A 27,867-nucleotide genomic window follows, 5' to 3' on the forward strand; every position below is an offset into this window, starting at 1 on the left:
AAAACATAACAATGTTAATTTAAATTAAAAAGGTTAGAGAATTCTAAAGAGTTGCAAAAGTTATTTTTTATTCAATTCTTAGTGGTAGCTAATAACAGTAAAATCTATTTCTGACAAGTGGCAATTAATTAAATTTAACGTCAAAATCTGGCAACTGGTTCACACTTTGACAGTTATGTTACTGCACTTATTGATCTGATTATGTCAAAACAAATAACCTGTGCTATGTTGCCCCTTCTTCGAGCAATCGTGAATTTTCTTGCAACGTTGAAATTTAATCGATGTATGTACGTAGGGTAAGGTTACTCAAGGCGCATCTATGCCTAAGTCGTACCTTTTGAATATTGAACGTATCACGGGTGCTACCGCTCAAGAAACGACAACCCAATGTGTATTTGAGTCAACTATGCTTGTGAACATTTGATTCTGTTTCGACAACCTAGCTATTAATTATAACTTTTTTTATTTGCTTGGTTGAGACCAAATTCTGGAAACACAGTTAAACAAACGACCGTGTTAGAACTATTGGGAGTTGTATACTCAAAGTCAGTTCGTATGGGCATTGAATGGTATGGGCTTTGAATGGGCATTGAATGGTATGGACTTTGAATGGTTTTAAATTTGTGGGTATATGGCCCTGTCACAGACACAAATTTCCAGATGAAGCGCACGAATCCAAGTTAAGCTGTGAGCAATAAAACTCCAACAGATACTAATAATCGAGAATATTTCTCTGCAATGGTTACGCACAAAAGTAAAGAAACCCCAAAAGGAGAAAAAGACGCATCTAAGATTGTATGGCTGAGCCTTCAATATCGAATTCACACCAAATAAAACTGCTATTAGATATTTTGTCTTGAATTCGAAATTTTATATATGAAAGGAAAGAGTTCCGTAGAGGCTCAATCTTATCAATAAAAATAATTGCAATTTTAAATAAAGAAAATGTAAAAAATGAAACTAATAAAAATGGATCAGACGTAAAAATTAAAAAAAAATTCAACTGAAAGCAATTTCTGGTCATTTTTCCAATTGTTAAGATAAACAAGACTTTTTTTGGTGAGAGTCGCTTTACCTACATACATATGTCGCATATAAAATTGCTTTGTTTCAGTAAATAAATTATTTAAAAACTTATTTAATAGCAAACATTTATGAAAATGTATTTTTTCATTTTAATTAGAATACTAGTCAGGAGGAAATTCATCTGGTTTGTTTTGACAGAGATACGAATATATTTGCTGAATTTTATGTTTTTATAAAAAATTGCTCTATTTTTCTCCGATAGTGTAGATAAAACTGTAAAATTAATCGAGGAGAAAAATGAATAAATTATCTTCAGTTGTGTTAGTAATACGCATGCTTGTAACGCCCATTATAGCCATACACTGTCAAAATCAGTAGGGGCCTTATAGCGTCTTCCTATGTGTTATTAAAATTCTAGATTATTATGGAAGTGTCTATCCAGCATTATTGCAATGGTAAATACACTTTTTTTAATACTAAGATTTGAAGTCGCTTTAGGTTTGGAGCTTCTCAAATTTAGTAAAAGGATGTGTGGTTAGAAATAAATGTTCATTCGTTCAAAAGGTTTTTAACAATGTATAGGGCGCCATCTATTTACTGGTAGATGAGTTTACAAGTTTGTGGGAATGGACTCTACTTTTGTAGTTGAAAGCGAATGTGGTTCACTTATTCAAAAAGATTTTTGATATTCTACACAGCGCCACCTATTTACTGGTATATGAGTTTCCAAATTTTTGGAAATTGATTCCGTATTTCCCCCATTGATTATCTGATTTGTGGCTTGTATAGATTTTAGAATACTATAACGAAACCCAGCACTTTTTGTAAATTTCGTAACTTAAATTTAGTCATTTTTCCAACTTTGATCGTCAGTGTTTCGAAACCCTGCACCGTAAATGATTGAAAATGCCATTTCAGTTTGCAAATTTTGTTGAAAGTTATGGGCAAAATTAGGAAATTGCGACTCAGGTTTACTAAAGGATTTAACTATAATAATAATACTTATTTAGCACTTGGTTAGTTTTGACATTGACACTTATCTAACAGCAAACAAGAACACCAAGCTAATCTCGCAAGTATTTAAAAAATTCTTGAACACAATCAAGCTCGGAGATTGTCTTATATCAGCCGGAAGTTTATTCGATTGTCTGATACAGACACTATTATGTTCATTGGACCTAAGATTGTGACCATGAATATTGCATTTTTTTAATAAAATGCATTTAAATAATTTAATTGAAGTGTATTATCAATTTTGTAAATTAAGGTCAAATCCGAACTTTTAACGAATTGCTTTATGCTTAATCAATTTAATTGTTTTAACATTTGACGAACTTTTTTACACACTATACATGGTTACCAAACTTTAATTGCGGATTAAGGATAATACCCAGAACTCTGGATCTTTCGGAAATACCTAATTTTCCTAAACCAAAGGAGGGAAAAAATCATATTTCCAATGATATCTACGACTTATGTTTAAATAGAAGAAATTTTATGTTATATCTGGAAAACTGATCGAATTTAAAAAAATTCTTAACATAATCGTAATCTGCTCAAAAAGGTGCCCCGTTAATGTAGCAATTATATTTATGTAACTAACCAATAATAAAATAACTAAGATTTATCGAAAATGGCCAATATCGAACTATTCCGTTTAGCTTTAAAACTAATTACCATTAAATTTTTTAAAATGAATTCACTAGACTTGTATCCAAAAAAGACACCGAGCGCACTCCATTCGTTTTTCCCTACCTCCTGTAGTTTCCGAGATTTCCTACATACACATTGAAATATGCTCACCCTGTATATCTCACACCTAATGTACCTTTCGGAGCAACGTGTATAATCAATATTTTACAAAGCTCCGTTTTGGTTCAGGTAAGGCCTCATATCTATCTGTAAAGTACTGAAAGCATGGGACCTATTCGCTATTTTAGTTAAAAGATGCATTTAAGAGTAACTAGGCATCACTGAAAATCAAAGCTTACCCGAAGGTTTAAGCAAGTTTAAAATGTAATAGCTTCGTAACGAAGGACCCTAGAAGGTGCCCTTTCGGCAGAAATAAGCCTCTGTATTAACTCTTATTGTGTTGAAAGTATTATCTCAGTTCAAGGCTGTGTTTGAAAGTTACCGAGGAAAGTAGGTGGGCATCACCGGGGCTCAAATTGTTTACCCGAGGGTCTAGGCAATACTAAAAATGTTTAACTCCGAAGGAAAAGCCCTGGAATATTCTTTCTTTTGTGACAGAACTAACACTCTGTATCAAGCCATAAAATGCTGAAAATATGGCGTTTTCACAAGAGTAACTAGCTATCATTGATGAGTACTTCAGAAGTCTAGCAAGAATAATATTCTATAAGTTCGGAAACAAATGTTTCAGAAAGTTTGTCTGTGGTGGAGGGAAATCCAAATATCTACCCTTAAAGTATTGAAAAGGAGACCTTAATTCATAGCTTCAGTTGCAAATTATTGGAAATTTTTACCAAAACTCTAAATCTACCAAAAATCAAAATTACCAAAAGTCGAAAACTCTACTTAAAGGGCCAAGCAAGATTAAAACCCTTGAAGATATGTAGTCGATAGAGGCAAGCCTCCAGGGTTATTTTTAAAATATAACATCGCCTTGCTACTTTTGTTGAAAGGTATGGGCACGAGAAACTAAGCATTACCGAATATAAAAAAAACTTTTGAAAATTCAAGGAAATCCGTAGATAATTCAATCTTCAGAGTCCTATTACTGCATTCAAGGGAACCTGAGACTTCTGCTTCAAGAAATTAAATATTTGTGTATTTTGCTAGTGTAAATAGTAGTAAAAATGCACACATTTCCACAACAGTTATTTACGTGCTCAGTAGGTATATAATGAAAGGGTTAGTGAGATGAATCAGTTTATGGTATTGCAAGCTTGCCAGCGTGTCAATAAATGGAGGATTACTCAGATGAATTACTGCACATAGAAGCATTATGAACATAAAAAATCCAAGGGTTCTAAAGAAGGAAATCTAAGGGTATAATTTCATTTTAGGCCTCTGAAGTTCCCTGCAGCCACAAAATAAGAATACTAAACTTCAATACGAAAGATGCGGTGATGTATCCGATAATTCGAATATTAGGAAGAGTTGAATGTAATAAAGACCAAATAACATGCCAAAAAACTGACGACTTTGTGAACGTTTATTCTGAAACCTCAAATTCGATCCCAAACATCCATCCAAATAATGGCACTTTCAAGTCCTTGGTAGAATTAAATGAAGGTGGAAACGAATTAAGATTCGTTTATGGTTGCCATGAAGTGTCGCTTTCCCTTGAATATTGCCAAATGAATTTTCCGTACTCTGTGATGCCTATGTATGTGATATGTGAGGGTCATGATGCTTTATTTCAAGGTATTACATTGTTCTCAAACATTAGAGGGTGGGTCGGGAGGATCGTGCCAAACTTCCGGAGCGTGTTGCGCATGAAAAATAAATGTGAAAAAACTTAAATGTTGTTTTCCGATTTTTATTCGTTTACAAGTTATAGCGAAAATGATTTTTTTAACTAGCGTTCTATTTTTGATAAACTGTAGCTTTGTAGCATTAGGCTGATAGCGGCGCCTCTATTAGTTAGCCTCCAAAATCTCCAGACCTCACACTATTAGACTATTATTTGTGGGGCTGGTTTAAAAATGATGTGTGCCGAGTAAAAGTGGACACTTCAGATGCACTAATTAACACGAAAGAATCAGGAATGTTACAAATGCTCTTCATAGATGAAGTAGAAAATGTTTAGAAGTCAATGACGGTATTTTTGAACATTTATTAAAATCACACTATGATAACCAAAATGTTTATTTTTGAAAATTTTTATGAAATTTATAAATTTATTTACGCTATAATTTGTAACCAAATAAAGATCGGATAACGACACTTGAGTTTTTTTACATTTATTTTTCATATACGATACACTCCTGAAGTTTGGCACGATTCTCCTGACTCACTCACTAGTATAATTTTTTCTTCGAAAATAAAAATTTTAGCCCCCTCTACAGAAAGAAACGATATCAAAAGCGCCTGTGATAGAATATTGTTATGCTCCAAACTTTTGCAGTGCTTTACAGCAGAGAAGCTTTTGGAAAATGGTCTTGGAAGGAAGACTTTTCATCTGGAAAATCAGTGCCAAGTATTTAATAGCAAGCTAAATTATATTGAGGCAAGAAAAATGAGCCAAGAGCAACTGTGGAAGGCTATAGGTATTATCAATTTATATGTCTCATCTTGCTATGTTTTCACAAGCATTTCAAGGGGGTGAAATTATGACCTCCAGTTTTGCCTCGAAAAAACGCAAATATTTAGCATTCCTTTCCTGCACACATTACAATGGGGCTCAATATTCTGAAGCCATTATGAAGAGTCATGAAGATCTCTTAAGTATCACTGAAGGTTATGTGGCTTTAGGAGGAGGTGGGTTAGCATTATTTGGAACTGGCTGCCTCTACACTTGGCCTGGGCAATTTCAAGAGATTCAAGCCAAATTCCAGGATGAGACTATTGTCGATAAGGGACAGTTCTTAGACGATAGCTGTTACAGGTAGATAAATAACCAGTTATGAAGAAAATTATTAAATTTAATTTTTTTTAGAGGAACTCGTGGTGGTTGCTTCTCAACAACAGTGGGTTCAGCATTACATGAATTATACCACACTTTTGATTTAGGTCACACGGAAAATGGGGTCATGGGTCGAGGATTTGATAATATCAATAAATTTTTTGTTGCCGATTCCTTGGAAAACGTGTCAATTAGAAATCATGAGGCGAAAATCGAATTTAAAGAGGAGTTTGAATCCGAGGTTTTATCTCAGAGATTGGTTAGTGAAAGCAGAAAAAAAGACTTTGAAGTTATCCGGAAGTTCGAGGAAAATGACAAGACTACTTTGACTAAAAGTTGCTGCATTACTCTAGCATATCACAAGTGATTTTGAGTCTTGTTATTATGTAACTTTGAATCTAATTATGATTTTCAGGTGGTTTAACAATTATAATGAAGCTTCCGTAACTTTGTCTTATGATGATTCCAACAAATTCATCAAATCCACTGCAGGAATAAGGGTGGTGGAGATAAGAAAACAACCAGAGGAGATGATTTGCAATTATTGGACATTTGAAGGAAGAGTTCTAAAGTTTTCCTTCAGAATCCCCAATGAGGTTCTTGAGGAGGATGGTTCAGAAATACTTTTTGTAGAAGACAATTTTGGAAATACTTTGAAAAGGTTATTAACGGCATAGAAGTTATATAAAGATTAAAAAGCGGAAATCTGTCGGTAGGTGAATGTTAGATTTTCCAAAACTTACAATTTCGGAGTTTCATAAGGTTTGAAAATTGAATTAATTGCCTCTTCAGACTTCTATGTTAGACTAATTCTTAAGCAGTTAGATGTTAAAAGATTTTAAAATTGTTATGTATCAAAATTGTTTTAGTACTTTCCGAGGCATATTTTATGTTATTTTCAATCTGTGGCCTATAGATTTTAGAGTTCTTAAATATTGAAAATAAACCTTATCTTAGAGAAATATGCGTTTTTTTGAGTGTTAGTTTTTTTTATATAGGTAAGTAACAGTTACATTTGAATTGTATGTCATATATTAGCACTAGAAAAGGAATTATTTTATACTTAAAATACATGGATTACATATATGATATATGGCAAGGACTTGGTAAGATTTTTTCATTTGTTTTATTATTTCCTCCCAATTCACACCATTTTTTCTATTAAGAAGAATTTAAACCTAAAAAGGAAAAAAAAGCATTCTATACTGTTTAAAATCTACCCAGACTGATCTACCTGGCCAAGAATCTGTTTAGGGCATTGGCGTCTCTAAGGTCAGTCCGTTAGTCAAGCGACATAGAGAATTTTAAGCTGAACAAACTAATCAAGTGCACAGAGAAAATGTATAATTTAATCCAGCTCTACGGACGAACACCCATCAACCTCGTCTGAGTCAACTGCATCTTCACCATCTTATTTCGATGAAGGAATGGGAGGATTTACTGATGAATTTGAAGAATCGAGTGACGAGGACCTGAACGATTCGTTTGAGCAGCAACAGCAGCAGCTGGACTCTTTAACCGTGAGACCAACCATCAACTCAGGAAGATTCATCAGTTTCTTCTTCATATGGCAGCCGAGAGATGATTACATCAAATGTTCCTCCACGGAAATAAAAGAAATAGAACAGTCGGAAAGTGGCTAAAGAGAACAAAGTTTGAATTTCTTCTATGAACATTCAGGTTATTTTCGAGTTGAGTCTTAAGTATTTAGATATTATAAATTTCTAAAATTGCAAATCAAAATATAGTTTAAATGTAGTACTTTCTAAGGCAGACTTTACATTATCTGAGACGGCGTAATTGCAAATGATTAAATTTAAATTGTAATGTGATAATTATGTTTAAGATATTGTTAAAAAAATCAGTGTTTTTTCTAATTATCACAGGTAGATTGTTATAAATAAATAATCGATATCTGCAATCACATTAAACTATCATTTGGAGCTGTTGGGGATCACGTTTTGAAAGATGTACTTTATCTTCGTTATATTCAATCTGTGGCCCGAATCTAAAATTCCTAAATACTGAAGAAAAAATTTTCTCGTGCGTTTTCACTCTTTTTATAGTACACATATCAATATAGATTTATAGCACTTTCAACTTAGTCTAATTTACTTTCATGTTGTATGCATATGTGTATGTTTGTGATTTTTTTTGTAGGTAAGTAAAAGAGGCTCCAAGTCAAGAATGGGCCTGATAATTACTAAATTCATGATTCGGGGCTAATGTCATCTTAACTAAGAACCTTTAAATTCTTTAGAAAAAGTATTGAAAATAAATACCTAATTTTCATCTAAACGTGTGTACTTATAATCTTGTACCTACTCTTGCGTAAACCCTGAAAATTCTACATTTAAATCAAATATTCGCAAAATGGAAGGAATTATTTGCCAATTATTTCACCCGAATAAATGGCAGATCACTGTAGTAAATCGTAAAGAAAATTTTTACTATTTAATATTTCCAAATAAGCTGAGTCCAATGAATCTAATGAGACCTTTCCAAAAGTTTATCTTCAAAGAATTTCGAGATTATTTCATTAGGTCAAACTCCTTTAAAAAAAATTCTCATGAGATTTCTAAGATCCTTCAGTTGAATAACCGATGCTTCTTGGTTTTCATTAACACTGAATCTGAATTTTTCTTCAATTTTAATAGCAATCTTCCTGTGAATCCCCAAGAATTTTGGTTGAAATTAGGTGAAAAACTGTATCATGAGGGAACCTTGATAATATCAGTTTTCCTCTGCATCTCAACATGTTTTCCTTACTTTTATTTTAGATGAAACAATGGACCCAAAACAATCTCAACAATCAACCGAGGATGACCATCAACCCTTTCGGGCTGAAAGCAGACAAGGAATTCTATTAGAGAATCCACCTTTGCTTGAACTTCAGTTAACTGGGGAGAGCACGATTCAGGAAGGTTCCAGTGGATGTAACTTAATTTTTATTGAATTTGGTAAAGTTAGCCCCATGATATGTTTTTTTTGCTAGATCCAACACTTCCTAGTTCAGGCTATCTTCCACATCGTTTCTTACCAGAACCAAGAGTTGAACACGCTGAAAACATTGATCCACTTGGAGTTGTTGCCAAAAGTGAAGAAGTTAACGCTGCTGAAGCAATGCTAACTGTAAGTAGTTTTAAAATATCTATATTCAAATTAAAAGAAAATTTTTGGATTCTTATTGAAAACGATAACTACCTGCTACAAATTGAATTAGTTGCACTATCCTGTTAGTGATTTTTGATAAAACATTTTTCCACACGTAAAAACTGGTACAGGACAGACTATAATAGACTTTTTCGAAAGTTTTTCTGTGCAAAATACAAATATGTTGTTGAGGCTCTGCAACTTGGAAACTATTCCAGAAATATACAGGGTTCACTATTAAAAGAAGTCTTAACTATTGATCTCTATCTTTTTCAGTTTTTTTGTTAAATTAATTTGAGAATGTTTAACGATAAGAATTAGACAAAAATTGGACGATTTGGGCGACAGAACCAAAAGAAAACGAAAATTGTTGATTAAAAAAATTATTTTGTTTAAAATTTTCTTTGATGCACTCCAATTCAAAAACAATAAAACATGTTTGAGAGCATTTATGCTTAAATGAATACCTTTTAATTACGGGCAAAATAGAAAAATCTGCAAGATATTCTGTCAAATAAAATCCAGTCTTTGGAGATAAAAGAGCTTTCTTCTTCAAAATTGAAGAGGCACTTCAAATATTAATTTTATTTTTTATTGTAGCGTATTATTTTTGCTTAAAAATTAAAGTTCGTTCTTTATTACCATCTTATCAACACCATCAAATTTCGTTTAAATATTTCAAGCGATTTTATAAAATTTAATACAATTATATTTTTCAAATGAAAATTTAACACTGGATATTATCATTAGTACTGATATTTCGGAAAAGTTCCAAGGGAAAAATTTTCATTTTTTGAAGCCTTACTTGCTGGTAGAATTTCTGCAACTTGGAAATAGCCTCTACCGAGTGATTCTAATCGCCTTAAGCAGATTAATTCGATTTTTTATGGGGTCAATTTAACAGATGTTAGACATACGAAAAATTACGAGACTTGCATTTTTTAAAGCTTCGTTGTTTAAATATAGGATATTAAATTTATTTTTAAATAAAAATTAATTTTGTTTTTTGTTTATATCTCCTACAGTTTTTGAGGTATTCATGTCAAATTCTAAATATATACGTAGCCTTAGAACGTAAATAATTAGGATTTTAAAATCGTGCCCACAATCCACAGGGTGATTATTTACTAGCCTAATTTTTTGCCGCAATACATTAATTGATTGTTGCCTCCTGAGATGTTCATGTTTGAAATTGAATTTGGTCTCTAATAGAATAATTTTTTAGTTGAGCCAAACTCCTGTGGTAGACCCAAAAGGATTAGTAGCGTTTGTTGCGGTAAACCACCCAGCACACCAAAGTCGAACAGCCTCACTGGAGGGCGATGAGAGTTTAAGTCTACCTTCACGACCATCTGAAACAGTCTCACAAGATATTCGTCATATCTCTGTTGCAGAGCTGTCCCTGCCGGGAACCAGTACGAGTGCTTCTCATTCATCTATTCCTCACCAAGAGAACCCTGATGATCCTGCGGTGGAGGAAGGTGCTTTTGAAGACTCCTTTGATGATTCTCATTTAGAGAAGCATCGATTGCGTAGTCAGATTAGAACAGAAAAACCAAATGTGCTCAACGTAGGCAATTTAGAGGAGCTCATCAGCCATTTCGATGCACCCACTATAAATAAATTTCATGAGCGATGCCCTAAGTGTAATATGCGCCCTTCTACTTATGAACGGTTGCCCTTTTGGTGCAAAGTGAATTGGGAGCTGGAAATCAACGGCTTGAAGATACCGCGTGTAGATTATGGACAGCCAGTTTTTTTAGTCAACACATATAGAGCGGACAGGTATTTTGGGAATTCTGGAAAAACAACAAACAGAGATTTTTTTGATCAAGGCCCTAGCACGTCTTTTGATTAAGCGTAGTAGATGTACCTCGACGTCGTATTTTAGATATAATTGACGTAGTGGGCAAAAATACTCACTAAAGAAACTGCAAAAATTTTGAGAATATTTTAAATAAATAACAAAAAATTATTTTTGAAGAGATTTCTTCAAGTATTTGTCTTATTTTTAATTCTGGCGTGTTTTATATTTAATTGTTCATTTGTATTGTTCTGTTTAAGAAAGAAATATATCTATTGATTAATATAATTAGCGTTCAATTTTCATTACTGCACCTAGGAATTAAAGCCTGATTTTTTCTACAAGTGTGAGGAAAGTTGGAACCCTTCATCTGTATTTTGATCTAATTAATCTTTTACTCTTTGAATAGCAAGATACAGATATTTTACAATATGTGTTAATAGCTTATCAGAAATTGAAATTTTATTAAACTAGCTTGAGAAAAACACTTCATGCAATACCAGATGGGAGAATATCATTAAATAACTTTTCATAGTGACGGACATACAGCTGGACAATTCGATATTGTTTTCCAGCGGCCAACTGACCAGCACCGTAGATCCGCTACTGGTGGTAAGATAGGGTTCTTTTTAACAGAATTCATGCCATTATCTCACTTACTTCTACTCACTCTACATATGCGTGAGTGGCAGGCAACGCTAACAGGTAAGAAGTTATACAGAACTCAGAACTCCCTCAGAAATCCCCCCCCCCCCCCCCCCCATTCCCCTCAGAACAACAAAATGAATTTTATTTTTATATTTTACACCGATTTCTACTGCAATACTTAAACTCGGTCACAAAATATTGAATTACCGATATTCCATCAAAATTTCGAAAATCAAAGGTCCTTTTGGCACATTTATATAAAAAAAAATCACAAAATGTTAATTTACACTTATAACGGAAGTTATCGAAAACTGTCGAATGTACATTTTGTGTAATGGGGTTAGATCCTTTTTACGTACTTACCAGAAATTGAAACTCAATTTTATAAAAAAAAACTTGTAACTAAAATTTTGAAAAATATCCTCGACTTTTAAATTACTCTTTATAGAATCTTTTGGTTTAAATTAGAGAAAGTTTAAAGGCCCAGCAATTTTCTGCAAGCTTGCCCCTTTAATTCAAAGCAAACAGCGTTTGAATATGTTCTTTGGTATTCAAGTTATGCGTTTTTAAAATTAAAGTGAAAATTGACATTATGTAGTTGAATTGGCAAGTAGTTTGGTTACGAAATAAGACCTCCTTTAGTCACTTGTTTTGATTTAAAAAAATTTTATTTCCAAATGTCAAAATAAAAAAAATATATACATATATAACTTATTTTCTATATCAAATTCTTAAAAATAATTGATTCACACCCACATTTAACAAAGAAAACAGCGATTTCTGAATAAGATTAAGTTTTCATGTCACGTTAAGGAACTTCGTATCGGCTTTACCCCTAAATCCGTAATTGTTAGGAGTTCTAATATGTTCGAAACATCTATAATCAATAAATCTTTCACTTAAACCCTAGAATTTTTATATTATTTACATTACACCCAAGTTCAGAATAAGAAATTTCAAATATTTGAAAACACCTAAAATACACAAAAAAAAAATTTAAATGAATTTCAATATTTACGAATATAACGTATGTTTAAATGTTTTTTGTGAAGTTCCTAAGGACCCACTATCCGACTAATAGACTTGATGTTGCTTTAAATTTTACGTGCGTTTGTCTTGTGTAGCGGCCTATATATGTTTTATGTTATTTCCTTTATTTTTTAAATAATTACTTATTACTTGTTGCCCTATTATTTGAGAAGGTAAGTTTGATTTCTTGTATAAGTGACATAATAATGATTAGAAAATGACATTTTATTAAATTATTAACAGGGTGGTATTAGGTACCCACCTACCCATATATGTATGTATTTTTCAGAGAGCAATTTTCTAAGTTTCATTTTTTTAACGCGAAATTTTACAATTTTAGAGAGAAGAATTTTTGCTTTAAAATGTGTACTGTTTGAAACATAACTCACAAATTATAAATTGTGAAGATCATTAAGCTGTGCATTTTTAAAATTGTACACATGAATATATTATCAAAAAACCCATGAAAAACCTGAAAAACCTGAAAATTTCTCAGGGTCAGGAATGAAGGTGTCCTCAGTTGCACTTTTAATTATTTGAATGATATTCAGATAATTTTCGTTCTCGGAAAAATGGCTATAAGCACTTATATAGACACATATTCCTCAAATCCTGGAATTACAAAATATGAAAGCTATTCTTCCAGCTTGCAAAAAATCGTCTGAAATTCTTAATTTTCTTGAGAAAATCTAAAATTTGCGGTTACTTGTTGTGAAAAATCCATAACAGATCAAAGACATGCCAGCATTCGAAACTTATATAACACAGTTTAAAGTATCTCTTTTTAATCTGTAGCCATACCTAAATAATTTCAAACTTCATATTTGAAACTTCATTGATTCGAATCATATAGAAACATTTTTGTTTAAAATCTGTATTAATTCAAACATGACTTCTACAATTCCAAAATATTACTTCTACATTAGAAGAATGTAATATTGCTATCGACATAGAAAAACGTTTTATTAGTTGGAACGCCCGGTTAATTGAGCACGTGAATGTGGGAAAGACCCCATAAAATGCTCCAGTATTGTTCACCGAATTTGACAAAATAATTCAAATAATTACAAAAGACATATAAGACACAAAGAAATAACTTCACTTACTCCAAATTTGTCCAAAACGCATCTTCGGCCACCAACCGAATATAAACTGGCATAATTTTAATTTGATAGATAGTCAAAATAGCACATTAAGGTATAAGTTTGTTAATAGAGCACATTGGCACACGAATCCAAGGGTACAAAAGGAAGAGCAAAACTATGAGTTAGCAATGGATAGATGCGCCAATTGCCTTATGAAACGTGTATTTTATATTGTTTTTTTACTAAGGTCTAACAGCTATAAAAAAGAACTTAAAAATGATTATAAATTTGAAGAATTTAGTAATTTTAAGATTGTTAAAAGTGAGGTTGGTAGCACTCAAGAAACCACATTTGTTCAAAATTCGTCATTAAGGAAATCATAAACAGAGACTAATGCTCTTACTCACTCCAGTGAAAAAAGATTACAAATTATGAAAATATTAATTTGATGCTTTTTTCTATTTTGGTAGGTTTACAACTCACACGGTAATGGAGAGAGGCGAATCTGAGCAGGAACAACAAGAGGATCAAAACGCTCAACATAACATACCTGAAGAACATGAAGATGAAATAAGAGGTGAGAATCCCCTGCAAGAAGGTCACCGTCCGCAGGGCGTTAATGCTCCAGTCTCAGGGCCTAGTTTAGGGAGAATTAACTGGCGGATGGTGAGGTTCTTTTATTTGCTTGTTTTAATTGCCTTTCATTATCATTTTTTTCACAGGAGAACCTTGAAACTGAGATGAAAAGAGACCCCATTTTAACCAGTCATGTCAAACGAAAACATACCAAGCAATCAACACAAGCTTCTGTAACTTCTGCCCAAAACATAAGTCAAATTCCAGGTACTAGCAGATTATCAGCTTCAGCAACATCTGCCGGAGGCAAAAACATCTCAACTACATTCCAGTGTCAGAGAGAGACTGTTTCACCAACGGACAGTCCCTTGTACAAGCGACATAAAATACAGTAAGCTGAATTGTTCACGTACTCAAAAAAAATGTATCCACTTTTTTCAGCTCCGACGAAACATTGACTTCAAAACCTGCCATTGAAATTTCAAGTGATTCTGCATCCTCTCCAGAAGAACAGAAATCACCCTCGCCTGAGCCTGGTACATCTGCAGAAGCTCATTTTCATGAAGAAACGAAAGAAGTTGTGAAAACTAAGGAAAGGAAAGGAAAGGATCGGAAAACTAAGGAAAGTAAAGATTTGTCCATTGAGAAGCAGCAACTGGGCACTCCCATGATAAAACCAGCTTTACCAATTCAGAAAGCTTCTTCTTCGGGAAGCAGTCGAGAGACGAATGATACATCATATAAAGGCAAGTCTTCTGCACCTGAAAAACTCCACCAACCAGCTTTGTCAACTCAAAAAGCTTCTTCTTCGGGAAGCAGTCGAGAGACGAGTGGTACATCATATAAGGGTAAATCTTCCGTACCTGAAAAACTCACCTGTCGACTTCCTATAAACGAATCAACTAGAGCAGCGTTGACCTTATGCATACTTGGAAATCGAAATGTAAAAGAAGATGAAGAATCTTCCGACATTTTAGGCCCTGTAATAAGCAATAATCCACCTATGGAAAATCTGGAATGTCACAAGATTGTTCAGTCATCTATACCTTTTGATATTCCAGTAATAAAAGGTACAGACAAATCAGTGGATTCAAGACTAATGCCTCCCCCGGATATGAGAATTGAAAGTTTTACCCCTCCAAACAAAACAAGGAATGAGTTTCTGAAAGAGAGTAAACGGGAATCAAAGACGTGGTGGTGCATTGACTCAGTCACTTTCTATCCTTTGGATCAGCTACACCACAGATTCCGTTCCTCACATCTTGATAATCACAATAACTGGAATATCACATCTTACCCTAGGAATATCCCATCTAGCCAACCTAGTAGTCTACAGTTTCCTTCTCGTTCACACAATCCACGTATTGAACCACCCGAGGTAGAACCAGCGGAAGAAGATGAAGAATTTGTGGGCAGGCCCAGCATACATGGAACCTCCAAGCGCATATTGGGTCTTGTTCCTCATATTGGGAACATCACCCTAACTTCTGTACTATGGACTGAGCCTAATCCTTTTGAGGTTTTCTGTCGAGGCATTAAAAGATGTAAGTTTTGCGGCATGCCACAGGGTTTGTTTACCCGTCTTCCAATCACCATTAAATTACTATGGTACAATTCCCTAGACGAAACGCAGATGCCCTACACAGACACTATTGAATGTGCATTTCCCGTGGACATATGGGGAACAGCTTCTCTTTTGAAAAGACAAGATAGTAATGTAGGTTGGATTCTAGACTCGAAAGTATTAGACGTCGATTTGATGCTTCTGAAATATGCCGAAGCTCAAGATTACGGAAGTGATATTTCCGAAAGTAAAAGCGCCGAAGGTAGAAGTTCCAAAAGAAAAACTTCCGAAAGTGAAAGTGAGAGTTCCGAAGGTGAAAGGTCAGAAGGTTACATTGTGTGATAAAGGTACAGGTAAAGAAAAAGGGGAATTCCGGAAATAATGGGATTTTTGAGTGACGAAATGAGTGAATATGATTCCTCGTCTAAGCCTTATCATCTACCTGTTTTAGAAAAATTACTTAACTAAGTGGTGAAGTAAGTAACAATCACTTCAATTGAAGTTTATCAAGTGAAATAGCATAAAATTTAATGGAATTTTGTGCTTGATAGTATTTTGATTATATGTGACTTACGTGTTATTGAACTAATAATCAGTTAAGTATTATATTTAGGTGTAATGTAATAGAATAGAAAAATGGCAATATTCACTTTATTTTCATTTAATTTCGTTTCCTAATTAGGATCGCTCTCAAGATTAAGCACTATAGAATGCAATTCCGGAACCTGGAAATTTCAGGATTATAATATAATACATATAAGTAAAATAAGTGGAAGTAAAATAAAGAATAAGGCAAAGGCAAGTAACTTTCTAAGAAATATCTACTAATTAAATTTTTACATATTATTTAATAATACAACAGGACTTAACATAATACCCAATATTGTTTCGAGCATTGAAAAGGTAGGGAGTATTAATACTATACAGTTCACTTTTTACTTTTTCAATTTAATGTATTTTGACGATAAGTTATTTTGATGAAGCTACTACCTTAAAAAAATTAACAGAAGCTCATAAATTTGCAAGTAATCATAAAATTTGAAAATGTACGCTTAAAAACAAAGACTCAGAGGTATCTCCTAATAAAAAGCATAGTAACGTTTTATTTTATATTTTCACAAAAAATATATGTAAAATTCCAGACTTTTTTGATTACATTCTTCACTAAACACCAACCGCCCACGACACTCCATTATTCCCTACCTTTCCCATAATCAGCTTTTGATTTTTTCAATTTGTAGAAATTGGCTTGTTGCCGCGCTGTATATCTCAATGAAAAATATCCAAAAATAATTTCAACGCACAATAAAATGAAAATTACAGTTTGGCACACGATTTCCAGAACGTCTAGGTGAAAATGAGGGTTGAATAGTAGCAGCCCTTGCAAGGGTAGCTGCAGGAAGACCGATAGCATCCAAAAGCCTGCCAATTCTGGAATCTGTAATTATTGTATTGTTTGTAATTAATATAATTTTTTTATTAAAACTTACCTTATCATTTAAATTTCCCTCATATAGCATGTAAAGCCTTATAATTTCCACTGCAAATATTGTGCAAGTTATGATTACAAGAGTAAGTTGGACTAGTCTACTGAAAAGGGAGTACTGAAAAATAATAATGATAAGTATTTAACCAACCTAAGATCCTTATTGAATTGTAGGTTTAAAGCCATATACCAGTGTCTACTGTGTACTAAACTAGATTTTTTAAAATCAAACACTCTGTAGATTTTTAAGGAATTAAGTTGTCCTACTTTAGTGGCTAGTGGCATAATGTCTTCCGAACGTAGAGATTTTCAAATTATTTTCACACTACTTTTGCTATGGGTGCAGAAACTATGAAAAATTCCTTCTCAATTCCTTTTAATTTTGTACCAACTGATTAAAAATGAAAACGGAACAAGCCGATTGCATTAACAAAATATATGTTTAGCTTAGTTTGCTTCTTTTTTTTCGTGTCTCTCACCGTTTTCCAGTTATTTGCAAATACACATGATTTTCCTGTAAGAATTGCATCGTACTTCAAGTATTCGCACTAACATTTTCACATATGTAAAAAATTATGGTAAAAATAGGGTTAATTCTTACCACAAACTAAATTTTCTTGGTTTAATTTAATCTATATATATTTTTACTTATAACATTGAATGGAATATTTTACTACTAATTTGTCACATATCTACCTCAATCGCTTCTCAAGATATTGAAGAATATACAGAGCAACACCGTAAATTTTGTTTAAAGTTGGTTTTTCTTTCTTTAACAGGTTAAAATTTGTTTTACCTTAAATGAGACACCTTGTATATTTTTATGTTACCGAGTTGTTGAATTAAATTTTCAATAAAAATTTTATACTCACATTGCGAATTAAGAAGTTGAGCAAGACTATCACCCACACAGGACTAAATACTACATTAAAATACGCAGCCATTTGCAGAGGTAAATTGGACATGACTTCATTTCCTGAAATTAAAAATACTGCCATTATCAATGGAGATGGACATTGAGATAGATATGGTCAATCCATGTGTAAGTTTATTCTGAATGCTAAAGATGTGGTAAGAAAGAAAATGTTAAAGTGTTAAGATATTGTAAAGCAGGACTTGAACATTTAAGGTATCACTTTTGTCATCTGACATGTAAAAGGTGATCATTAATAACGGTGAAATGTTGGACATGTCTTGGATAAATTCATCAATTATATGTTGTCCGTCAGACATTTGATGGTAAATAGCAAAGGGAGGCAAATATTAACGCCCTTCGTTTACTGTTCACCGCTTTTTTTTAGTGATCACCCGTTATAAATCTTCCAAAGGCGTTGGAGAAGGTCTATGCAGAAAAGAGATTGGCTTACAACTGATTTATAGCCCTCCATGATGTATAATTTAACATCTTCCATCTATCACTTGTTGTCTGTTCAATGTGGACTCCGTTTATGTATACTCTCATCTACAATCTAAGACGAAACCGATTATAATGAGCTTCATTATCAAGTGATTTGGACTCGTTAATTTGACAAAGAATCGAATTTCCCTGCTTACGATTTGGGCACCCATGTTTCACCCACGTTCCTTGTATCCTTAATCTTAGAATTTGGAATCTTCCAATCATAAATCGTCGGGAGCACTTGATTCTTGTCCTTAAGGTTGACATCTTTAGTTAAAAGATAATCAACTTGAAAGCCACTGTCGTTAATGATAGATGTAATATGAGAAGTTTAAAGTGAACGAAAATCACAACTAAATAAAACCCTGAATTACCTTACTTTTAATTTTGCACATCTTCAATGTACGATGTTTAGTCATAGATGGTGGATGAGCACAAATCCACCACAAGAGCAAAATCGTGAATGTCATATCCCAAAGTTCTGATCCTTTATGAGATAGATAAAGCTGTTGTGACGTAAAAAATAATGAGAATTTCTTACCATCTTGAAGCTGTACATTCTCCTCTGCACCTACACAAGGAAAAATCCTTTTCGAAATTGAAGAAACTATTTCTTTCCATGTCATTTTGAGCAGACATTTGAAGTGAAGAACAGTTACATACTGTTGTATGCACTTTCAATACCAGATGTTTGTTTGTATACTGAGCTTCCACATGGCTGATAGTTGTTGCTTAGGCAACGACTCAACATTTTAACGGGTATCGACTATTCAATTTGAATTTCTATAAAGAGAAAAATACCTGATTAGTAAAAAACATCAAATACAAGTTTAAAAGTCTCTCAGGAGTCTACATAGGAGATGAGTCCATGTGAAGGCTACCTATCTCTGCTTGCTGTTAACATAGGATTTTTACAGGGCGATCAATAAAAAACGCCTCGCAATATGGGGTGAATCGTTAATGTAGGGCGTTGATTAGGCCATTTGCTATTTATAGGCGTGCAACAGATAATTGATGAATTAATCCAAGACAAAGCTCTCGTATTTCAATACATACTTTGAGGTTTTTTTGTGATCACTCCTCATATATTTGATGATACCTTGATCTTCTATCACACTCTCGTTCTTAACACAACTTTGACGTCATATTCTCAGGTGTTACAATTTGATATACCAGATATATATTTATTCATAATAAAATAGGGTGATTTCTTTAATTCCATTAGATTATTAACCCTAATGATCATCCGTTACTGAGATTTTTATTCTCTGCTTGGTTGAAACATAATAACTCATCGAAGGATGTTTTAAGCTAACCAAACCTCATGAATTTGTCTTAACATTTTGCAAGTAATAATGCCTTATTTTGTCTGCAAACATTTTCAAGCTTAATAAAAGATTTCTTTTTGAAAGAAACATTTTTGAACGCCTCTAGGTACATTATTCATGATAAGGCTCGATCAAAAAATGGGAAATTGAAAACCAAATCAGCAATGATATTATTTACTTGTCGCCCGTACTGGGGTAATTTTTTTGAAACAGATTATCTGTGTTTGTGATCTTCAATCTGTGGCCAAATTTTCTCTAGTTTCGTATGTTTTAGTTTAGAATTGCACGTGTATGTTTCTTATTTTATTCAATTTTTTACTATATTTTGTTTATAACCTGAAATCATTATTTATTGCTATTATAACTTAAACAATGGATCAAAACAAGTGTCATCAACCAACCGAAGAAAGCCAGCAATTTTCTTCAACTGAAGGTGAGCAACGAATTCCAGAAGATCATTTTTCGCTTAAAAGATGTCCAAATTCTAGTGGTGGATTCGTAGGAAAGTAGTCCTACTACTAAGATATTTCTAAGACTTATATTTGGAGAACAATTTAACATTATTCCTTTACCAGATTTATTTAATCCCAAATTAGGTATTCTGGAACATCCTTTAACGATTAAAAGTAAACCTAACTGGGCAAGCCCTAATAATGAACCCTTAGGCAAATAAATCTATTATAATATTTTCAAAGTTGTACTAGGGGGTCAGTCCAACATTATCCCTTTAATAGATTTATCCCAAGAAAGTTCAGAATATAGTTCAACAACTCAACTACACCCTCAAAGTGATTTGTCATTAAGAGCTTCTAGTCGAGTTTTGCGTGACGCTAATGTTGAAACTGTAAGTCTTATTACATTATCAGATCAACCAACTTTATTCTAATTCTTTATAGCTTCCCGAAGGAACTTCCCGGGGAACAATCCTTGGCACTAATCAAGATATTAATCTACTTCGTGAAAATCTTTGTTCTCCTACTGAAGACGTAGTAGATTCAGGAATTCCTCTACAAGATGTAGTAGCATCAGCTTTGCAAAAGCAAATATGTAAGGAGCCGTTGAGAGATAGCATTGAGGCAAGTGAACAGACACAGGGTCCCCATAAGGAGGTCCCTGATCAACCTGGCGCTGGTGGGAGACCTGCAGGTAATTTTTGCATCTGTAAATTTATGTACCGTGTGTCCCCGAATAAGTGAACCAACTCGTGTACAAAGTAAAAAAAATTCATTTTTGGACCCTGCTCAGTTCAAGATGAATTTCTAACATAGTTTCACTTTTAGGAAATCAAGTATGTCTTCGAAATTTCCAAAAAAAAACAATTTTCTTTTCTGTGTCAAATACGACATAATTTTATTAAGAAAAGTTGTTTAGAATCGAGGCCTAAGCCCACACACCAAACTTGAAAGTCCTCAGCCTTTTTACCTTTTACAAGAGTCGGTTCACCTATCCGGAGGCACATGGTATAGATATAGGCACATATTTTCCTTTCAGACCATTTACAAGAATTCATGTCGAAATATTCTGCGGTGTTTCATACCATTATCAGCGACTTTAGTAATTTTGTGAACATTGTACGATTATTTACTGTAAGTATATTTATGACTCCTATACAATTACTATCGATCGAAAGACATTTACCTCTTTGTGTTTCAATTAAGTTACTTATTGCCATATTGAAAATAATTCTGTTCCTACAACGTATTTCAAACTCAATACTTGTATCTTTGACTGTTTTTGAGATTCCATTGATGTGGCTCGAATTTCATGCGCCAATTTCTACCTCTTTCATTAAAATGGAATTTAGGATACTCAGCTCATTTTATTTTCTAGAATAATCCGAAGGTTTTGCTAGCAATAGTTCAAATGTTTATCGATAATCCTGAAGCACTTCGCTCTACCTCAAAGAGTACAGAGTTAACTCTACCACAACCTGACCAATCGTCTCTTAATCAACATAGCTGTAGTGGCGGAGTTTCAGGTAATCTTACAGTTGTAATATATAGGTTGATAAAAATTTTCTATCTATAATCCCTAGTAGAACTTGATATAAATGCAAAAAATGAAGGAGAGTCAACGGTGCCAAATCTTTCTCAATTGCCTTCTAATGATCTAGGTCGTACTGGGGGAGATCTAAGTAGCCTTAAATCTGTAATATTTTATGTAGACGCACATATTTTCTATTTACAGATGTCCACATTAATTTGCTAACAAAGTTTGATGAGTTAAAGGAGATACTACTTCACTTACAGGAGACAAATGTTCAGGGCGATAATGATAAATCTGTCCCTGGTAGAAAGATTTTAGGTAATAATACTCATGTAATTTTAGGTGTGCAGCAGATATTTTCTTTATGCAAATCTATATTTCATGCTGGCAAACTTCTTCTTAAATGAAAATTGTGAGCGACTTCACTTTCCAATGTAGGGGATTCGGCTCTGACGAATCAAATGTCATGCAGCAGACCACTCGAAGACACCCTTCCTTCTGAAAATGAGTCAACTCTACTAAGCAAAACATCACAAATCGAATTAATGCAAGGTATCGGAGAAAGTACACTGCAGGTTCCTTATCAATGCGCCTTTAATCAATTTGTCTCTAGTACAAGACTTTTAGATATACCCTGCTTTAGAGAGATCACATCAATCAGAAATTGAACCTCCTTCTCAGAAAGGAGGAAGCTCCAGTGACGAGTCTCAACCTGGATCCAGTAAAAGACCTTCAGGTAATTTTATACCTGGTAATCTTCATTTAGACAAATTGTTACTTTCTGTAGTATATCAAAAACAAAACTTAGAGGATAAAAGTGATTTGCCTGCGAAACCTAATAAAAATTCTGAACAACATTGCCCAGATCATTATACTACTAAAGATTCTGTAGCTAGAGAGAAATCGCAACAATTAGAATTGGAATTTTCATCACAAGAAGTAGAAAAGTCCAGCGAATTACAAGAACCTGTACCTACTGGCGGTAATGTTACACCATTAATTCGATATTTATTTCAAGGTTAAACTTCTTCTTCCTAACACGAAAACTAGGAGAATCCAGTAAAGACCGACAATCTGGGCCTAGTAGAAGACCTTCAAGTAATTTTGGACACAGTAATCCATATGTAGACACACATTTTTTTTCTATAGGTCATCGAGAGCAAACCTCAGAGTTTAGAGGTGGTTTGCCAGTAGCATCTCATAAAAATGTTGAACCACACCACTCAGATCGTAACTCTGTTGAAGATTTCGCCCCTAGACAGAAATCACATAGTGGTGGTAATGTTACATAATTGATTTGATATTTATTCCAAGATTAAACCTCTTCTCCCCATCTACGAATTTCTTGATAGAAGGAGTCATCAAGTGGTTCATAAAACCAACTGACGATAGATATTTGGATGTTAACAGTGATTCTTCTATTTCTCTACATTCCTCTTCTAAAAATAGTAAATCAGGACACAACCACAAAGTCAAACAACAACAACAGGATCATTGCTGTTTAGACTTCAATCAACCTGAGCATAATAAAGGATTTTCAGGTAATTTCACACTTGTAATTTCATGTGCAAGCACACATTTCTTTTCCGTAGATAATCGAGAACATGCTGCAGCTCTACAGAGATCAAATGAATCAGAAATTGAATCTCCTTCACGAAAAGCAGAGGACTCCAGTGAAGAGTCACAACTTGTACCTAGTAGAAAACCTTCAGGTGATTTTACACTTGACGATCTATTTGTTATTACATATTTCCTTTTTGTAGATCATCGAAAACAGAGCTTAGAGGAAAAAAGCATTTTGCCAACAGCATCTGATGCAAATGTTGAAGAACAGTGTGAAGACCGTTACTCCGCTAAAGATTCCGTAACTGGACAGAAATCTCATCAATCAGAATCAGATTTTCATCCTCAAGAAGTAGTAAAGTCCAGTGAAGAACAGCAGCAACTGGAGCCTAGTAGAGGTAATATTACACAAGCAATTTTGATATCTATTTCATAATTAAATTTCTTGCACCCTATCTACAAATTTTTGAGCAGAAGGAGTGATTAGGTGGTTCTTCAAACCAACTGATAGTAGAAGTTCAGATGTGCCTAGTCATTCTTCTAGTTCTGAAGATTCCACCAGTAAAGACAAAAATAAACCACAGGATTCTTGTAATTTGGACTATAGCCAAACTGAGCCTAGTGAAAGACTTTCAGGTAATTTTGCATCTGTAATTTCATTAGTGAGCAAACATTCTCTATTCATAGATAATCGAGGACATGTCGCAGACCTAGAGATCTCAGGTGAATCAGAAATAGAATTTTCTTCACGAAAAGTAGAAGATTTCAGTGAAAAACTACAACCTGGATTTAGTAAAAGACAATCCGGTAATTTCACATATGGTAATCTATGTATGGGCACATTAACTTTTTGCAGATTATCGAAAACGAAGCTCAGAGGATAGAAGTAATTTGCTTGCAGCACCGGATTCACATGCTCTACGACACTGCACAGATCGCCATTCTACTAAAGATTCCACATCAATAAAGAAATCACAGCAATCAGAATCGGAATTTCCACTTCAAAAAGTAAAAGAGTCCAGCGAAAAGCAACAATTAGAACCTAGTGGAGGTAATATTACATGAGTAATTTTGATATCTATTTCACGGTTAAACCTTACAAATTTCTTCACAGGAGTCATCAAATGGTCCTTCAAACCAGCTGATAGTAGAAGTTCAGAGGTTCCTAGCGGTTCTTTAAGTCATGAACGCTCAGCTCGTAATGATGATAAATCACTAGAACATATTCAAAGAGACAAAAACGAACCACAGTGTTGTTGTCCTTCAGACCCTAGTAGAAATCTCTCAGGTAATTTCACACCTGTAATTATATGCGTGAGCAGGCAATTTCTTTCTTTAGATAATCAAGAACATGCTGCAGCTGTAAAAACATTAGATAAATCAAAAATTGCGTTCCCTTCGCGAAAAGTAGGAGAACCCTGTGAAGAGCCACAATCTGAACTTAGTGAAAAACCTTCAGGTAATTTTACATATAGTAATCTATGTATAGGTATGTATGTCCTTTTGTGCAGATCATCAAAAGCAAAGTTCAGAAGATAGAAGTATTTTTGCAGCAGCACCTGATGAAAATGTTGAACAACGCTCTGCAGATTATTGCTCCACTGAAGATTTCGCAGATGGACAGAAATCACATCAATCAGAATCGGAATTTCCACTACAAGAAGTAGAAAAGTTGGGTAAAAAGAAACAACTTGAATCTAGTGAAAGTAATGTTACACATTTAATTTGATATCGACATAGAGACTACACTCTCAAATTTCAGGGTCTCTTCCTTGCCAATTCACGAATTTGGTGACTGAAGAAGTCGTGAAGTGGTTCTTCAAATTAACTGACACTACAATTTCAGTTGTTGATTGTAATTCTTCTTGTTCTGACCGGTCGGCCGGTAAAGATGTTAAATCACCAGGAGACACGCACAAACATAAAAAAGAACCACAGGGTCCTTGTCATTTAGCTTTTAATCAGCCTGGTTCTACTAGAAAATTTTCAGGTAATTTCACATCTATTATTTCACGTATGAGCACATATTTTCCTTCCATAGATAATCGAGAACCTGTTGCAACTCTAGACACATCAGATCAGTCAGAAATTGATTTCCCTTCACGAAAAGTAGATCAGTCCAGTGAAGAGCCACAACCTGGACCTAGTACAAGACCTTTAGGTAATTTTACATATGGTAATCTATATATAGGAAGGTATTACCTTTCTGCAGATCATCGAAAACAAAGCTCAGAGAATAGAAGTATTTTGCCAGCAGCACCTGATAAAAATGTTGAACTACTGTGTCCAGATCATTACTCCACTAAAGATTCCGCAGCTAGACAAAAGTCACATCAATTACAATTAGAATTATTGTCGCAGGAAGTAAGAGAATCCAGTGAAGAGCAACGACCTGGATCTAGTGAAGGTAATTTTACATATTTAACCCTTTAGTGCAGAAATCTGTGTGTAACAACAAAAAACAAATTTGAATCATTAATTGTTTCATTTGTTATATATTATTGTTAAAAGAAATGCAAAAATACATTTTACATTTTTTTTTGGTGATTTGAAAAAAGGTACTATGAGTACCGCCAGGAATTAAAAAACTTTATTCTGAAAATTTAAACAAAATAAAATACATAACTTTTAATAAAAATGAAGTAACACAAAATAAAATGTTTATAAAAAAATATTGTCAAATAAAATATATAAATAAATAAAAGTTTACAAGAGATTCAGCTAACCCGAATTTCACACACGTGATACAATGCACACAGTACAACTTTTGAACTAATAATAATTCAAATGAAAATATGAGTTCACGCATGCGCACCAATCCCATGTGATATGTGGTCTCAGCAAGTATTGACATGCAAGAGCGGTCGAAATACGCTCAAATTACAGAACAATGATAGAAAATAACAATAAGACCTTTAAGTACCGTCGGGCACTAAAGGGTTACTTTAATACCTACTTCAAAGTTAAACTACCAAATTTCAGGGCGTCCTTCTTCCCCATCTACGGACTTGTTGACAGACGAAGTCGTCAAGTGGTTCTTTCAACTAAATAATAGCATAAAATCAATTATTCATAGTGATTCTTCCAGTTCTGAACGTTTCGCTCGTAAAGATATTAAATCATCAGGGCACACCCACAAAGATAATAAAGAACCACCGGGTCCTTGTCATTTAGCTTTGGATCAGCCTGGCCCTAGTACAAGACTTTCAGGTAATTTCACACTTGTAATTTTATGTGTGAGGACACATTTTCTTTCCATAGACGTTCGAGAACATGCTGCAGCTCTGGAGACGTCAGGTGAATCAGAAATTGAATTTCCTTCACAAAAACTGGGTGATGCCAGTGAAGGGCTGCAACCTGGGCCTAGTAGAAGACCTTCAGGTAATTTCATACCTGAAAATAATTTAAGTATAGGCTCATATTTTCTTTCTGTAGAACACCGAGGGCAAATCTCAGAGGGTAGAAGTGGTTTGGCAGAAGCACCTGAGGAAAATCTTGAACATCGTTATGCCGATTTCTACTCTACTAAAGATTCCGCAACTACAGAGAAATCACATAAATCAAAATCTGAATTTACACCACAAGAAGTAGGAGAGTCGAGTGAAGAGCAGCGGTCCGGATCTAAGGAAGGTAATGATACACATTTAATTTGATATCTATTTCTAACCCGAACTTACTTGTACTAACAAATCTTAGGACGTTTTTTTTCCCAATCTACCGATTCGTTAATAGGAGAAATTGTCAATGAGTAAGTAGTTCAACTGAATTGTTAGGGAAAGTTCGAATATCAATGATGATCCTTTTAGTTCTGATCGTCCAGTTGGTAAAGATTTTAATAGTATACCTACGGATCAAGAGTAAGGGAATTCTGAAATTGTTAGTGGATAAATGCTCATAGTAGATTTTTTAGTCCTCCACCTTCCAGTCCTGAAGAGAAGTCATCACCTCTATTGCTAAACGTTGGAAACGTGAACGAGTTATTGGGTCATTTAAACGGACCACCCATTTCCATTACTCCATGTGATGTGTGTCATCTACACCCTATGCAATTTCACGAGTTAAACTTCTGGTACCAACTTCATTGGAAGTTGATTATCGATGGCCGGGAACGAAATTTTGAATCTCAGGCAAAACCCATCGTCCTAGTGAATTCCAGTGAGGCCGATCAGCATTTCCAGGAGATCAAATCAAAGATGTCTAATCTCGGCGATGACGCTGATAAGGCTCATCAAAAGCCGCACAGGTACAAAAAAGGAAGAAAGGAAAAAAAAAGAAATTTCTGACTCCGTGTATAAAACACGCAGATAAAAGAATTATAGAAGAAACCCAAACCACCAAAGCCCATGTGACGTTAAATAGTTTATTTGCTTGATGTGATCTAAAAGAGAAATAAATAAATAATACAAAACAAAAACTGCGTCTCTATGACAACTGAGTATCCACAGCCAACTAAAGGGAACTTGAAAAAAGTAGCCTTCGTATAATTGCTAAGAGTTAAGACATATGGCTAAAGGGCTATTTGTTAGGACTTGCGACGTATTGTTATATCATGGATTATAGTTATGTTATTTATTAGTTTAAATGTTCAAAGTGAATTTAAGAAACTGATGTTACGCCCATGGACAATCC

At 34.0% G+C, this 27,867-nt stretch overlaps 5 protein-coding genes across 9 annotated transcripts; 4 read left to right on the forward strand and 1 right to left on the reverse strand.

The window, feature by feature from the left end:
- Positions 1-1,375: 1,375 nt before the first annotated feature.
- Positions 1,376-6,545, forward strand: LOC136409107 (uncharacterized). The gene is made up of 6 exons (XM_066390420.1): positions 1,376-1,481; positions 4,056-4,416; positions 5,049-5,261; positions 5,314-5,599; positions 5,651-5,980; positions 6,033-6,545. The coding sequence occupies exons 1-6, from the start codon at positions 1,479-1,481 to the stop codon at positions 6,292-6,294; spliced, it is 1,455 nt and encodes a 484-aa protein (XP_066246517.1). The 5' UTR covers positions 1,376-1,478; the 3' UTR covers positions 6,295-6,545.
- A 908-nt stretch (positions 6,546-7,453) lies between these two features.
- Positions 7,454-10,787, forward strand: LOC136408935 (uncharacterized). The gene is made up of 4 exons (XM_066390159.1): positions 7,454-7,777; positions 8,398-8,553; positions 8,613-8,749; positions 9,996-10,787. Exons 1-4 carry the CDS (start codon positions 7,744-7,746, stop codon positions 10,626-10,628), a joined length of 960 nt encoding a protein of 319 aa, XP_066246256.1. The 5' UTR covers positions 7,454-7,743; the 3' UTR covers positions 10,629-10,787.
- A 1,467-nt stretch (positions 10,788-12,254) lies between these two features.
- Positions 12,255-16,577, forward strand: LOC136409145 (uncharacterized). The gene is made up of 4 exons (XM_066390471.1): positions 12,255-12,424; positions 13,807-14,002; positions 14,059-14,303; positions 14,354-16,577. Exons 2-4 carry the CDS (start codon positions 13,826-13,828, stop codon positions 15,816-15,818), a joined length of 1,887 nt encoding a protein of 628 aa, XP_066246568.1. The 5' UTR covers positions 12,255-12,424; positions 13,807-13,825; the 3' UTR covers positions 15,819-16,577.
- LOC136409146 (transmembrane protein 17-like) lies at positions 16,502-19,037 on the reverse strand. 2 transcript variants are annotated; one of them, XM_066390473.1, is made up of 5 exons: positions 18,903-18,947; positions 18,736-18,848; positions 17,835-17,938; positions 16,967-17,080; positions 16,502-16,914 (listed from the first exon to the last, which is right to left on the reverse strand). In XM_066390473.1, exons 3-5 carry the CDS (start codon positions 17,925-17,927, stop codon positions 16,669-16,671), a joined length of 453 nt encoding a protein of 150 aa, XP_066246570.1. In that variant the 5' UTR covers positions 17,928-17,938; positions 18,736-18,848; positions 18,903-18,947; the 3' UTR covers positions 16,502-16,668. The 2 variants fall into 2 exon arrangements, with proteins under 2 accessions (XP_066246570.1, XP_066246569.1); XM_066390472.1 differs by lacking the exon at positions 18,736-18,848 and having other exon boundaries at positions 18,903-19,037.
- Positions 19,038-20,014: 977 nt separating this feature from the next.
- On the forward strand, positions 20,015-27,588 carry LOC136409124 (uncharacterized). 4 transcript variants are annotated; one of them, XM_066390446.1, is made up of 30 exons: positions 20,030-20,122; positions 20,424-20,533; positions 20,586-20,835; positions 21,181-21,275; positions 21,520-21,667; positions 21,728-21,823; positions 21,877-21,993; positions 22,114-22,250; positions 22,303-22,411; positions 22,463-22,657; positions 22,726-22,773; positions 22,825-22,953; positions 23,028-23,216; positions 23,268-23,387; positions 23,439-23,636; positions 23,713-23,874; positions 23,926-24,045; positions 24,095-24,289; positions 24,353-24,526; positions 24,578-24,697; positions 24,750-24,944; positions 25,001-25,228; positions 25,280-25,399; positions 25,451-25,645; positions 26,221-26,448; positions 26,500-26,619; positions 26,674-26,868; positions 26,935-26,986; positions 27,045-27,095; positions 27,149-27,588. In XM_066390446.1, the coding sequence occupies exons 1-30, from the start codon at positions 20,062-20,064 to the stop codon at positions 27,519-27,521; spliced, it is 4,530 nt and encodes a 1,509-aa protein (XP_066246543.1). In that variant the 5' UTR covers positions 20,030-20,061; the 3' UTR covers positions 27,522-27,588. The 4 variants fall into 4 exon arrangements, with proteins under 4 accessions (XP_066246546.1, XP_066246543.1, XP_066246544.1 ...); XM_066390447.1 differs by having other exon boundaries at positions 23,031-23,216; XM_066390449.1 differs by lacking the exon at positions 26,935-26,986 and having other exon boundaries at positions 20,015-20,122; positions 27,149-27,345.
- The last annotated feature ends 279 nt before the right edge of the window (positions 27,589-27,867 follow it).

The sequence above is a fragment of the Euwallacea similis genome, chromosome 5, assembly GCF_039881205.1.
Source record: "Euwallacea similis isolate ESF13 chromosome 5, ESF131.1, whole genome shotgun sequence".
NCBI lineage: Eukaryota > Metazoa > Arthropoda > Insecta > Coleoptera > Curculionidae > Euwallacea > Euwallacea similis.

Coding starts and splice junctions, on each gene's coding strand:
- LOC136409124 (XM_066390446.1), top strand. CDS start 20,062: ATGGATCAAAACAAGTGTCATCAACCAACCGAAGAAAGCCAGCAATTT. Junction 21,668..21,727: donor CTGTAGTGGCGGAGTTTCAG/GTAATCTTACAG, acceptor AATCCCTAGTAG/AACTTGATATAAATGCAAAA. Junction 23,388..23,438: donor ACCTAGTAGAAAACCTTCAG/GTGATTTTACAC, acceptor TCCTTTTTGTAG/ATCATCGAAAACAGAGCTTA.
- LOC136408935 (XM_066390159.1), top strand. CDS start 7,744: ATGCATATGTGTATGTTTGTGATTTTTTTTGTAG. Junction 8,554..8,612: donor TCAGGAAGGTTCCAGTGGAT/GTAACTTAATTT, acceptor TTTTTTTGCTAG/ATCCAACACTTCCTAGTTCA. Junction 8,750..9,995: donor CTGCTGAAGCAATGCTAACT/GTAAGTAGTTTT, acceptor ATAATTTTTTAG/TTGAGCCAAACTCCTGTGGT.
- LOC136409146 (XM_066390472.1), bottom strand. CDS start 18,987: ATGACATGGAAAGAAATAGTTTCTTCAATTTCGAAAAGGATTTTTCCT. Junction 17,939..18,902: donor GAATGTACAGCTTCAAGATG/GTAAGAAATTCT, acceptor TTTTAATTTCAG/GAAATGAAGTCATGTCCAAT. Junction 16,915..16,966: donor AGGGAAATTTAAATGATAAG/GTAAGTTTTAAT, acceptor CAATAATTACAG/ATTCCAGAATTGGCAGGCTT.
- LOC136409107 (XM_066390420.1), top strand. Junction 5,262..5,313: donor GCAACTGTGGAAGGCTATAG/GTATTATCAATT, acceptor AAGCATTTCAAG/GGGGTGAAATTATGACCTCC. Junction 5,981..6,032: donor ATTACTCTAGCATATCACAA/GTGATTTTGAGT, acceptor TATGATTTTCAG/GTGGTTTAACAATTATAATG.
- LOC136409145 (XM_066390471.1), top strand. CDS start 13,826: ATGGAGAGAGGCGAATCTGAGCAGGAACAACAAGAGGATCAAAACGCT. Junction 14,003..14,058: donor GGAGAATTAACTGGCGGATG/GTGAGGTTCTTT, acceptor TTTTTTTCACAG/GAGAACCTTGAAACTGAGAT. Junction 14,304..14,353: donor TACAAGCGACATAAAATACA/GTAAGCTGAATT, acceptor CACTTTTTTCAG/CTCCGACGAAACATTGACTT.